We start from the raw sequence: 14,342 nt of genomic DNA, 5'->3' as shown, positions 1-14,342 counted from the left end.
TCAATCACTCTCCCACCCTCTATCTTCCCCCCCCCCAGTCACATCAGACAGCCTCCATTCTTGCCCTAACCTCTCACCATATCCGTCAACCCACCCTCCGTCACTGACTTCCCCCTAACACGGCCTCCCATTGCATGGCGCCCACTCCATCCCATCTTGGATGTTGTGATTGGCCAGCCGTTTCCCTGGGAAGGCGGGGTCGCGGTTGCCCGGAGGGACAGTGGGCGGGGCCCGGGCCGTGCGGCCGCAGCCGGGAAACCCCGTGCAGCGCCGGGAGCGGGATCCATGAGGCGGCCGCGGCCATTTTAGCGAGATCTTCCAGAGCGAGAGAGGAGAGGGCAAGGGAAATAAATAAATAAATAAATCTAATCTACCAGTAAAATACTAAACCATCGGAGCGTCGGCAAGGGAGTGGCGGAGCTGAACCGAATCGTATCGCACCGGCAGCCCCGACAGTAAGGTAAGGGCGGACGGGCGGGTCGGGGAGAGCTGGTGCCGAAGTGTTTGGAAAAGCCGGGGCCGCGGGTTGAAGCTGAGGCCGAGGTGCCGCGCTCTGGTTCCCGGGGGGAGGGGGCAGCTAGGCCGCAGCCCCGGCACTCTTGTCCGAATTCCCGCCCGCGGGCTCTCTGTGAGGAGCTGCCGGGCCGTTTGATTCGTCCCCCCCCCTCTGGGGCGAGTTGAAAAGCCGCGGGTTTTACCGCGATTCGCCAGTGATTGTCGACGCCCGCCCGCCGGCCCGAGCCGCCGGCATTCTCGGAGCTGGGCTTCGAGCGGAGGGGGAGGTTGAGAAGCGCCCGATGAAAGGCCTCAGCTTCTATTTGCAATCTCCCCCGGCCTCCCGTGTTAGACCCTCTTCATTTTTCCCCCCTTTAACATTTTACCGCTCCCGCCGCGATCCCATCTGTTTTTATTTTCATTCTCGCCACCCCCGGCCTTTTGTTCTTTTGTTGTAATTTTAAGCGTGTGCAAGGCCCCGACGCCTCGGGGTTATATTCACTCTTTATTTACTGACTTTATTTCGCTCTCGACTAGGCGCCTTGTCTTTCTGGCGTTTTCATTAAAAAAAAACCCATCTGAATTGCGCGATGCTGTCAAATATTATTTTTAATTTTGTTGTAAATGCAGGAGTGCCCGACTATTAATCTTCATGGACATTTTCTGTACGTCTCTTCCACCCCCCCTGCCCTTTAGCAGAGGATGGTTCTGTTTTCACCGTACCCGTTGATTATTTGCATTTTTAAAATTTTATTTATTCATTATGGTTTTTATTTGCTCGGTTAATGTTGATGCAACATGTGGCTCGGCCTCATTGTTGTGCCGAGTTGACGCATGGCCGAACTGAACATTTTTAGTACACGTGGATTAACTAGTGATAACCGCGAATGGCTTCTTGGTCATAGATGCATTGGGAAACTTGTGGCATGAATGGAATCTTTATGTCTTAAAGCTTTTGCTGTCTGTGCAGATTTTGAATTGACTACTGAGCTTTACAGTTCAAATAAGCCCCCTTTTTTGAAGTATATAATAATTACTTGGTTTGAACGTGGTCTCCATCTCTCTAGAGCATGAGTGAGTAGTTAGGTAAGGGTAGAGCTTTCAATAATGATTGGTATTTTTAATTTGTTGGAGTTTTTTTGATGGGTCATGTACTTGCTATATTTCATTTAGTTCAGGTGGAGGATGAATCTTTTTATGTGTTTAAATTCTTATGTATGTGTATGTTTGAATCTTGGAATTTTTTGAATGGAACCTCTTGAAATTGCCAGTGATTTGATACTTCATTACGCCACATTTGGAGATGAGAATTATGTAATTTCTGCTGCATTACTGATGTTGGTGCTGAAAGATAGCTTTCATCATTTGAAATAATTTAATTTCAACCCAGAGAGTTCAGTCTGAAATACCACACAATATATTTCATAAGTTTCATTGAATTCGATTGTGTGAATTCCAAGTTGCACGTTTAGTTCATGATATAGTTTGTACTTGTCAAACTTAGGGAAATTGTGCACTTGATGCAATAGTATGATTGGTAATGCATACATTTGAGCATTCACTTTGGAGCATTGTTTTTAGACCACTTGAATAGTAGCGATCAACCCATATGTTTTTAAAAGAGCAATCATGGAAATCATACTTTCCACTATATGATCATGTCATCACAAGTAATAAAATGATCTTGATATGTTTTAAGACATCTTGAGGTTGTTAAAGGTGTTATCAATGCAAATGATTAGAAAACTGTTGACTTGTTTTCAAAAAATAATTCCTGAAGTTTATCTAAGATTATCCTATGCTTTGCTTAGGCCAGAGCTGGTTTGCTTCATAATATTCTGCTTGTGTTTTTGTGCATATAGCCGTTAATAATTGTTTTAAGTGCTTAGTATCTTACAAACATCTATGAAAATAAAATTGAGTGTACTGGAGTTATATTTGGTTTATTCAAGCATTCCCCTCCCAGTAAGCAAATTACAATATACTTATAAATATCCCATTGTTCACTGTATGGCTATATCTTTTTCCTCATTTCATTTGTGATATAGCTCCGAAAGCAAATGGACAATTATGTGTGGTAACTGTTTTGAAAGGGCTTTTAGCTTCTCTCTATTGGTCTTGCTTCCCTCTCTTCCTCTACAATTTTAAACGTTCCACGTTTCCATCTCTGTCTTCTCCAGTTATCAACCTATCTGCCTGGGAACATAGAGTCATACAGATGTACAGCATGGAAACAGACTCTTCGGTCCAATTCATCTATGCTGGCCAGATGTCTTAACCTAATCTAGTCCTGTTTGCCAGTACTTGGCCCATATCCCTCTAAACCCCTTCCTATTTACATACCCACCCAGATGCCTTTTAAATGCAACAATTGTACCACCTCCACCACTTCATCTGGCAGCTCACTCCATATGCGTACAACCCTCTATGTGAAACAGTTGCCCCTTAGGTCTCTTATATCTTTCCCCTCGCACCCTAAACCTCTGCCCTCTAGTTCTGGACTCTTTCCCCCCCACCCAATCCCAGGGAAAAGACATTGTCTCTTTACCCTATTTATGCCCCTCATGATTTTATAAATCTCTATCAGATAACTCAGCTTCTGATGCTCCAGGGAAAAGAGCCCCAGCCTCTCCATAGAGCTCAAATCCTCCAACCCTGGTAACATCCTTGTAAATCTTTTCTGAACCCTTTCACGTTTCACATCATCTTTCCAATAGGGTGGCCTAACAAACATCCTGTAGAGCCGCAACATGATGGGTAATCCAAAATGGAGGGTGGAGAAAAGTTCTGGCTGTAACAGCTGCTCGTGTTTTTGAGGTATTTTAGATGTTTTGGAGCAGTTTTCCCTCATTTGCTCCCTTAATCATCAGATTTCCCCATGACACTCTTTGTTTTAAGAAAACAGTTTCAAATATTCGAGTCTATCCACAAAACTGAAGTCCCTCATTCCTGATACTATTCTTGTAAATCTGCATCCTTTCCAAAACCTTGGCATCCTTCTCTGAAATGTGGCACCTAACATTAGATACACAACTCTAGCTGATGGCTGATGACAGTTATTTTTAAAGGTCTCAATAAATCATCTTTGTTTTGGACTCTAAAAAACAAGGATTCCAAAACACACATACCATCATGTCATGCCAGTTTTGAGACTACTCTTCCAGGTTGTACCATTTATTTTGTCTCCTCCTTCTCCCTAAAACGGGTGCCTTGCATTTCTAAATTTTGCGTGCTGTTTTGTCTGCTCATTTTACTTGTCATTGCCACCCTGAACATGATGACTTTTCTCTTTACTGTTTATTATATTTCCACATGTTGACTAATGTGTAAACACCTACTTCTCCTCATTCTCCTCCCCCCCACCCCCGATAAAACAAAGTCCAGGCCACAAACCTATATGTCCAGTGGAACAATGACTTAATAGTGATGATTGCTGGACCCTACTGTATGCTTCCTTCCAACCTAAAAATCTTTGAGCCAGGTTCATGCTCATTCAAATAAAATCCCTTGTATCCTCAAGGGCTTACCTTTTGCTCACAAGGTATTTTGTGGCATTGCATTTAATTCCTTTTGGAAGTTCGTACCTGGCATTAGTTGCAGTATTTTCATCAGTTCTCTCCCATTATTGCATTGAAGAATTCGGTCATGTCTTTCAGCCTGCATAGTCTTACAAATCTGCGCTGGGTGGGATTAATATACATTTTTCCTTGTGGAAATTAATTTCCCAACAACTGCTGTTAGGTTGGCTGTTTTGCAGTTGCTGGGTTCATCATCTTTTTTGAGTACATAACATTTACAGCCCTTCAGGCTTTTGGCACCACTTCTATATCCAGGGATGACTTGAGAGATAGCTGCTTCTTGTGATAACATGTATCCTGTCTTATTGGTTGCTGTTTTCAATTTCACTTGATAATGTTTTAAGAACCTTCTCGTCTGTTTTTATCTAATTTGTATAATTAGTTCTTCCCATCTTTTACTGCGTTGGTGTTATTCTCATTTGAAGAGAAAATTGTCGTTACAAATAGTTGCAGAGTACTCATTCAGTACTTTAGACATGGTTTCTGCCTGTGGAATGTGATTTCCTTTTGGATCCTAAATGGCTTTACCTTTACGTTTGACTGTCCTTGTTGATTTGCCTTGTCTTATTTACTGGTACGTGTGCATTTTTGAAACAAAGGTTGAGCAACACAGTTTGCAAGGGATTTGGTAGCTATAAGGAATGTATTGTTTTATATAAAGGTTTGTATAGTCTTTACATTTGCATTCACTGAAGGGGTTAAAAAAAAGCTTTTTGAAACAGGCATTCATTCTGAAGAATCATTGTTTTGATTTCAAACTATAGTATTTGAGATGATGGAATTAAAACCTGCTGTCCAGGGTCTTTAACTTGTATGCATTGATGGGTATTAGCTCTTGTTGTGAATTTTGTAATCGATTGTTTCTGCTCATCACTCTGTGAGTGATCACAGTAGGGGTTAATGAGGCTTATTTTACATTACTGTAATGGTAAATAACTGCTCTGGATGCATCTTTGCTGAAATAACTCAGTACTGGAAGATTTTCCTGTGTTCCAAGTACCAGCATCAAGCACCATCAGGTCGGGCGTTGTTACAGTTGAATTTTTAATGTTGAGCCCACTCACTAGATTTGATCAGGTGCCTGACTTCCAAGATCAGAGGACCCCTACTGAACCAGCGTGACATTTCCATTTCCTGCACTAGCCATCTCTGTTTCTGAGTGGTGAATTGTGGGCAGTTTTTGCATTATGGACTTCTGTCCATTGGGAAATGCCCAAACCCATTTCACTTAGGACCTTTTAAAGATAGATGAAACTTTTATCTTGTTTACCTGGGTTGGGTTTAAATCTGGTCCCAGAAGTGAAGGAACAGTATTCTATCCTGAGCCACTCCGTGTTTATATAGCATTTAGCAATAAAGCCTTGTGACAACCTAATATGCAGAGGAAAAAAATGGTCTTAAATAGTATTTTTTTTCATTCCAGCTATAATTAGAAATGGCTACTGAGGTGAATGGAAATGCAGCGCAGGTGAAGGAGGAGGAAGAACCCATGGATACCTCATCTGCTGTCACCCATTCAGAACACTACCAGGTGCTAATAGATGCTGGCTTGCCACAGAAAGTAGCAGAAAGGCTAGATGATATCTTTCAAACAGGTATAATATGCCCTGACCTGTGGTTTTAGTAGTCCAAAATATTGCTTTAACCTGAAAATGATATGTAACTGGGAAATTCCTGACATGCTGCTAACAAATTTGAGGTGGATTTGACACTTGATGCATTTGTTGAAATCGAAAGAGACTGCTGTGTATAATTCCTGCCAGCATTTGTAGTGGTATTGGTAGTGCACAATTTTGTAATTTATGAAAGGCTCAAAATTCATATCGTAAAGCCACTAGAGAGCAGAAGCAATGGCTGATGATATTCACTGTCCGTAGAATTAAAAGCATGAAACAAGCTTGGTCTTGCTTTCTAGCTGTTTGAAAGGTGTGCTCACATAGCAATTAAGAAAATGTAGGCATTTAGTTTGAAGAGTTTGTGTGCGGTTCTGTGTTAATTTCAAAATGCTATTTAGTTCAGTAAGTTCCCTAAATTTAAATCCTACCTAAACAGCCAATGTCTTAATTTTCTGCAAAGTCAACCATGAAATGGAGTTGTGCAGCATGTTTTAGTGCCTACTAGAGATCTGATCAATGGTTTTCATCTGCTTCCAGCTGGACAGTGCTTTTTTAATTTGAACTTGTGGCATTGCATCAAATGTCCAGAGGATTTAATCTACTATATATCCTCCTAATTTCATAATTTTTCCCAGAGGTGGAGCTAAGTTGGTTATTATTTATTTAATAATTAAATGCACCATGACATGTAAAGAAAATAATTAAAACACCTTTAGAATATGTTGGTTATGAACCTGTGATTATAGGTAAGGATTATCAAGTAACTCTGATGTAAATGTAATGTTGTAAACAGGATGCTTTAAAACTTTGAGTGTCTTGTACCTCTGCGGCCTTTTGCCTTCTATTTTCAAAATGCGAAGAAAATTGCTAATAAATAATATTGCCATAGTTGGCTAGTGCTGCAGGAGCTGTACATGTCAACTTGTTGTACAATTTGAGTTTCTAGTTCTCTTTAACGCTCAATGATAGAAATTTGAGGTATATCTAAAATCCATGTGCAATCAAATATCGTTTTTAGAAAATTAACCGTAGTGATGTAGGGGATTGAATTGTGTAAGATGGTTTTCTTATATGGATGCAGCAGAATATGTAGTTGCTAAAGTGTGAGCATTTCTTGAATTTTATGTTTATAAAATGAGTCTTTGTGCACGCGATAGTAGATAAAATTGTGTCTAATTATATTTATATCTTGTTTTGTTCTTGGGTCATGGAACGTATACCTATATTTTCATCGGTATTTGTGTATTTTTAAAAACTAAGCTAAGCATCAGAAGCTTGTTGTTACACAAAAAAAGCAATCTTGGAACTAGGTATGTCATGATACATTAGCTGGAAATGGTGATTTAAAAACCCCAAAATGCATCCACGCTTTTTGGAAGATTTGGGTGAGACACAAATAATTAACGCCACTGTATCTTTTGTCTTTGGTTCCTTTTAACTTGTGACTCGATGTGTAAGTTTTGGAAATAGATTTGAAATGACCTTTTCATGTGAATTTGTATACGTTTAATATTTGATTGGATCTTTGTTATCTAACACTTAGTTTACATTTTGTTTGCAGGATTGGTATCTTATGCTGATCTTGATGAGAGAGCCATTGATGCGCTCAGGGAATTCAATGAGGAAGGAGCACTGTCTGTATTGCAGCAATTTAAGGAAAGTGACCTATCTCACGTGCAGGTAACTAACTGGTCATGCACTTTTGCACTTAAGATCTGTTGTGTTCAAAAACGACTTGTACTTTTTGACATTTGAAAAATTAAGGGGTGAATTAATTTTGATTTTTCTCATTTTAATTGTTGAAGGGCAGATACAAAATCTTAGAATCCATCAAAATATTTTAAAAGAACAGTTAGTATAGAGGACAAAGGGCAGAAACTAGACAAAGGGGCACAGTTTATAATTAATGATGTCATGCAACAAATCTTCCATACTTGACTTAATCAATAAATGCATCATTTAAATTTATTATAATTTCAGATATCAATCTTTCCTTTCAGAATAAGAGTGCCTTTCTTTGTGGAGTAATGAAGACCTACAGGCAGCGGGAGAAGCAAGGTAGCAAAGTACAAGATGCTACAAAGGGTCCAGATGAGTCAAAAATTAAGGTATTTGCTGTTTGTGAAAATGCATGTTGAATTTAGCTCAGGTAATCTCACATGTAGAATCTCTACAGTGTGGGAACAGGCCATTCAGCCCAACAAGTCCATTTTGACACTCGAAAGAGCATCCCACTCAGATGTATCCCCCTATCCTATGCCTGTAAGCTTGAATTTCCTCTGGCTAATCCACCTAATTTACCAGCTAGCTTTGGCAGGAAAAGCTAGATATACAATACTGCAATTCACATGAAAAATCTACGAAAAATTCTGTTTGAACCAATAAAAATCTCAAGTATTATGACAAATGACTTTGTAGATTTGGTGGAAGAACAAGCGGGGGAAGATAGTTATGAATAGAAGATAACTACATGAGGCGAGGTATTTGGGCCTGAGATCATCTTGAATATGTCTTCTCTTTCCTCCTGTTTCGAATTTGAGAAGTGCAGATGAACGGTCAGTGTCCATTGACGAGGTTACAAGGGTTGTTGAAAAGTTGGGAGATGATTAGTTTCCTTGATAATATAAACCTGCCTAGATTCAGGAGACAACTGAAACAAAATAAATCTGGATATTTGGGATAAATCAAACCTGTTTATGATTTCTTTAAAAACTCCAAATTGAAGTAATTACTCATTTGGTTTGACTGAAACTGTTAATTTGTAGTTAATGTGTTTATAATTTTTCTGTGAAATAATCTTGGTGCTTACTATAGCTATTTAATGTATACTGGTATTAAATTCATTGTGGGCTGTTAATGCATTGTTTAGGCACTTTTGGAACGGACTGGCTACACTTTGGATGTAACTACAGGGCAAAGGAAGTATGGTGGTCCTCCTCCTGACAATGTGCATTCAGGTCCACAACCTGGAATCGGAACAGAGGTCAGTGTCCAACAATGAGTAATCAGCCTTATAAACTGTTGAACTGATTCATTGATATTCAGGACGTGTTACAGTGTAGAAGGTAAGGGTTTTCATCTTGTAATCGACCTGTTGCTCAAGGGAACTGGGTATTCGTTGTTTCAATATTTTTAATAAAACAAAGCTATACAGTTCATGGATGCAAGTCTGTACATAATACTTTGAAAGTTTAGAGTTAGTGTATCCAACAGGTAACTTAATTCCAGTTCCTTCATACTTTTTTTAATACCAGCAGTAGATTAGCTTTCCAAAATTATATTTAATTTTAAACCTAAAACAGTTCATAACTTCAAATTAATTTGAACTGGTGGATAGTTTGGATGTTTGAGTGAAGAAGATTATTTGAATTAACACAAGTAAAGTTTATGCTGCATGATCAAGTCCATCAACCAGTTTGGAAATGTTATGATACAAGAACTCATCTTGGACTAGAGTCCAGAGGTAGAGACATTACCACCGTGCACAAAATATTAGTCCGGGACTGTTGATTACCACTTCATTGAAGTTACTACTACACCACTTCCCCAAACGACAGCAGAGATCAGTTTGTATGCTTCGATGTGTGGATGAGGGAAGCATATTGGTCAGGATAATGATGGATGGCTTTCAGCTTAACATCGCATGAAGGATGTCATGTCTGAATTTAGCTTTGATTTTGTCATCTTAGAGTTCATGCTCAAGCCCTGGACTGGGAATATAATTCTCATTTGGGATTCGAGCAAGAGTGCTGCCATTTGATTCAGTTAGGTGAAGTGTTCTCTGGGTGCCTGATGATAACAGGAATAGTTTTAGTTTTAAGATGTACTTAAAAAACCTGATGATCTATCTATGTGGCCACAAGCCATGACTGCATGATAGACTTACCTGACGTTTGTTTCCACCTATGGTGCTGCATATCAGCATAGGGACCGTAAGAAATAGATGCTCTGCCATTCAGTAAAATCATGGCTGATCTGAATGTAGCCTGAAGTCCTGCTTTCTGCCTGTTGGCTGTAACACCTTCCTCTCTTGTTGATCAGCCATCTGTCTGTCTTGGCATTGAAAATATGACCATTTCCACTGGTCCCTAGAAGTTGATTCCAAGGATTAATAACCTTCAAGAAATTCCACTTCATCTCTTAAATGGAACGTTCCTTACTTTAAGCCTCTCCTGATAGACATTTTTGACAATGGAAACATATTTGAATTCCTATAAATAGTGTTTGTAAGAAATAACCCAGGACTTGCTTAACAAAGGGTACGTTTCAGATTATTCTTTCAAGTCATTTGAAAAGTAGGAAAATCTTAACTATCTCGTAAACAACTTTGAAATAACATTGATTTCAACAAGGTTAACTGTTTATAGAAGGGTCATAAACTGAATTGGAAGACACTAAATTTGGCTTTTAATGAAAATGCTTCACTATGTAGATGTGTAAAGGGAACTGAAATGTTGACTGTTTTATGGTCTTCCAATCCAAATCAATATGTGTGATTGTCTTTGTCATTTGAATAATCCACCTTAAATCAAAGCCCAAAGTTGTAAGGCTAGATAAATAATGGGGGGGAGAGACAACTTAAGCCTGACTGTGTACTATGTGGCTCATATACAATCATTTTAGTAATTGTTCTTTGTTGTCCTAGTTAAAATTGATTCCACATCCAAAGCACTTAAATATGTTAAACATCAAATAATTGTCAACTTGTTGGTTGTTTGACAGTGTTGAATCACACCCAAGGTGACTGATCCAGAAAACAGCTTTATTGTGTTTGTTGAGAAGTACTGTGTTGAAGTTCTGTAAATGTGATTTACGTGTAGTTTTTCAGTAGAAAGATTGGCTGATGGACTCAACTGGTATGTTCCTGAGTTTAAATTGCACACAAGTTTTCTCCCTCGTTGTTTCATCTAATCCTGTTAGCATTGTTTTCTATTCCTTCCTTTCTTTAACACGAGTGTAGCTTCACCTTCACTCCATCAGTGCAAGAATAGAAATAATAGCAATAGACATATTGTAATGATTGTACAATATAATCTTTCCTTCATTCATTCACAAAAGGTATATGGGCATTGAAACTACTCTAGGTATTAATCTGACTTGCAGCATGTTTGTTATTCCTTATGCCAAAGCTTACTCTGAGACATGTCAACATCTTGTTATATTTACAATTTTGCATACTTTTCAACTTTAGGTATTTGTTGGGAAGATCCCCCGGGATTTGTATGAAAATGAACTTGTTCCTTTGTTTGAGAAAGCCGGTTCTATCTGGGATCTGCGACTAATGATGGATCCCCTGTCTGGTCAGAACCGTGGCTATGCTTTTGTTACTTTCTGTAACAAGGATGCAGCACAGGAGGCTGTTAAACTGGTAATCTTGTCTATTTTAATACTGTGATTCAAAACTGTAAGCTTTTAAGAACATGTTGAAATTTGGGTATACTGCAAATCTTTTTCAATTTTTTTTAAAGCATCCTTTCTGTTCAGTGTACAATGAAGCTGCAACTTTTTTACATTGAAAAGTTGCTTAATAGAGCAGTTTGAAAAGTGCCAAGCTGTAAATGTTAATGCAAGTTGAACCTGTCTTTTCTCTTGTAGTGTGATAACTATGAAATCCGTCCTGGTAAACACATTGGAGTTTGTATTTCTGTGGCCAATAACAGACTGTTTGTTGGCTCTATTCCAAAGAACAAGACGAAGGAAAACATTATGGAAGAATTCAGCAAAGTCACAGGTTAGAACTAAGTTCATCCAGATAGTAGAAAACAATTTAAACCTTTTTTAAAAAAAATGTCAGTTTTTATTTCATGCGTATGCATCTTTGGATTGGTTGGAGCTTATGATCTTTCCATTGTGATCTGTCACTTGTATGGAAAAAACCTCTGCCAGAATGGAAGTTTTCTTGGTGTCCTGAGCAACATTTATTTGATCAATATCACCACAACATCCTGGAGGTTACCATTACGCAGAAATTGAACTGCAACAGGCGTATGAAAACCCTTGCTATAGGAATTAGTTATAATCTGGGAATTCCTTGGTGAATAATTGACACCCTAGAGCAAACCCACCATCTACAAGGTAAATGTCGGGCTATGATGGAATGCCCTCTACTTGCCTGTGTGAGTGCAGCTCCAACAACACCACTTTGGTGCCATCCAGAACAAACAGTCCAGTTGAATAGTAACCCCAATCACTTCTTTCAGAGGTGATTTGCAGAAATAGTGGAGCGCTGTACACTATATACTAAATGCACAGTGTCAACTCGAGCAACACCTGCATGGTAAAGTCATCTGCAAGTTCCTTGCCAAGCCATGCACCAAACTGTCTGTAGGTATATCACCAATCTGTCACTGGTGATAAATACTTTCGGAATCCTGAAACTCAATAGGTTAAACAAAGTGTTTTCAATTTGGGAGGTTTAAATAGAATGTTGCCCTAATCATTGTTGAGACCATTGCAATTTGTGAATAATTTGGAATATGTTATTTTCATTTTTTTATTCTAAGTTAATTCTCATGTGGTTTTCTACATTTAATAAAGCTGTGAAGAGGGAACAAGTTGCAAAGAGATTGACAGATGGTGTGGTGTATGGGTAACTTCTAATGAAGAATAGAAAAGCAGTATGTTTTAAAAGGCATCAAGGTTGTATGTTCAAGTCGTACTCTTAGAAGAAACTTGAAGGTAGTGTGCAGGTGTATAGTGAACAGTTGAAAAAACAAACAGCATGTGGTCTTTTGTTTGCTGGGGCTGGTGCAAAATATTGGAAATGCAAGAGTAAGGAGGTCTTGCAGCAATTGTGATATTTGAGGTGATATACAGGTGTACCAGATTGGTTCCATCGATGACAGGATGGCCCTTAATGATAGACTAGATAAATTAGGGCTATGCAGTAACAAGTTTAAAAGAATGGGAGGTAATTATATTGAAAAACAGGGGAATTTTGTGCAGTTTCAAAAAAAAAAGTGCAGGGTGTTTTGTTTAAATTTTGGTGTAGTTTGATTTGGAAATTGGTGAAAAAACTTTTTCTCTCTGCATCAAGTTTAGGGATGCTTGAAGCAAAAATTGCGATCAAAATATTTTGGCCAGTTGAAAATTAGCTGCTGCTTCTTCCTCAAAAAGTATAACTCAAAGACCTTGCGCAACTATTTCATGTTGAGTGATTTGTGGCTAGTAATATTTTCAATACCAGCTATCCTGTGTCAACTTTTTTTAAACTGACTTTAGTTTGGTTTGTGCTATGGATTACAACAAGCTAAATTCAATTCACAGTAAGGTTCCTGAGGCCAGCAATGTAAGAATAACAGCCCTGGGACTGTATTTGCTGCAGGTGTGAAAGGCATTGTTTGAGGTAATTGCGTCTTTCCAATTTTTTTTTAAAATCTTTAAAAGAATAATTATTCTATTCCCACGTAAAATGAAAACTGGTTTGGAAGTTACTAGACCATATACCACTTGACCTTAAGGGCAAGGTTCAATTATTGGTATTTTGGCATTCTGAACATCATCTGAGATATGACCCTCTGGTTAAACTCACCAGTTATCTGTTTGTATTGAGAGAGCAGCCCTATGGTCTTCTGGGGCTATGACAACTTGTTGTGGCAAATCTATAGGAAAGTGAAAAATTATGAAGAATTTAGATTGTTTAATAGCTTATGATTAATTTATTAACACTCATCAACAAAACTTAATACTATTTGCAGTTTTCTAGTTGCATTCCTGACAAATTCTGCTAATGCAGTTTCTGTTATTTAAATTAATGAATGTTTCATTTATTTCACATCATCCAGTCAGACCCATTCAAGGTTGACCTTGGAGAGCATGTTGATGTAGAGACCTCCAAATGTTGCTTTCGTGTGCTTGCAGTAATTTTTGAGATTGCCTCCTAAGTTCTGTTGAAAGATCCATGTCAGCTTTGTCTGGTCGCGTTCTGCCTTATTGGTTAGATGAATCAACTGCGAAGAGAGACATTTCAAAGAAATAGCCAAAATAAGACTTTCAGGATCATAATTTGTGGTATTATGTCAAAGCTATTATAAATGGTTTAAATTGTTTGTGTAATTTTTTTGCTTCTGTGATTGTTTTATGGTGTTTTCTCCATTTGAACCTAATCATTTATTACCAATAAAATGGAATTAACTGTTCAAATGATTTAACTTTCGATTGGTTAGCACAAATTTGTCATATAAAATTAATTTTTATTTCTTTTCGGTAGAGGGTCTCACTGATGTTATCCTCTATCATCAACCTGATGATAAGAAGAAAAATAGAGGCTTCTGTTTCCTAGAATTTGAAGATCATAAATCTGCTGCTCAGGCTAGACGGAGATTAATGAGTGGTAAAGTGAAAGTCTGGGGCAACGTAGTCACTGTTGAATGGGCAGACCCAGTAGAGGAACCAGATCCAGAGGTGATGGCAAAGGTAATGCAGCTAGTGTCAACAAGGTCTCTGGTTGGTATAATGCTGATTTTTGACATTGTTGCCTATTTGTATAAGGTGCCAAGTGTCCCAGAGTTGTTTTGAGCTGGCATTTTTGACATTTTACATGGTATGAAAGCAATGGTGATGGCTTGATGTGATATGGTTCGACTTGGCTTGGTATGCTATTTTATTTGGATATGAAGTCAGAAACCAAAGGGAAGTTCTACCAGTTTACAAG

The 14,342-nt window shown here is 38.5% G+C and overlaps 1 protein-coding gene across 5 annotated transcripts in view; it reads left to right on the top strand.

Annotated features, from left to right (window-relative positions):
* The first annotated feature begins 221 nt into the window (after nt 1–221).
* The window catches only part of LOC122563540 (heterogeneous nuclear ribonucleoprotein R), a 38,742-nt gene continuing 24,621 nt past the window's right edge, over nt 222–14,342 (top strand). For 4 of the 5 annotated variants that reach the window (XR_006315636.1, XR_006315634.1, XR_006315635.1 and 1 more), the window contains exons 1-8: nt 222–460; nt 5,497–5,668; nt 7,251–7,369; nt 7,690–7,797; nt 8,559–8,672; nt 10,881–11,057; nt 11,285–11,420; nt 13,899–14,104. Coding sequence is in view for 2 of the 5 variants with exons in the window: in XM_043717402.1 (XP_043573337.1) it covers nt 5,509–5,668; nt 7,251–7,369; nt 7,690–7,797; nt 8,559–8,672; nt 10,881–11,057; nt 11,285–11,420; nt 13,899–14,104 (1,020 nt within the window). In the remaining 3 variants the exon portion in view is untranslated. The remainder of the gene's footprint in view (nt 461–5,496; nt 5,669–7,250; nt 7,370–7,689; nt 7,798–8,558; nt 8,673–10,880; nt 11,058–11,284; nt 11,421–13,898; nt 14,105–14,342) is intronic. The other variant, XM_043717403.1, reaches the window with a different exon arrangement.

Source organism: Chiloscyllium plagiosum, chromosome 27 (assembly GCF_004010195.1).
Source record: "Chiloscyllium plagiosum isolate BGI_BamShark_2017 chromosome 27, ASM401019v2, whole genome shotgun sequence".
NCBI classification, from domain to species: Eukaryota; Metazoa; Chordata; class Chondrichthyes; order Orectolobiformes; family Hemiscylliidae; genus Chiloscyllium; species Chiloscyllium plagiosum.
This window is presented reverse-complemented; position numbering and strand designations above follow the sequence as displayed.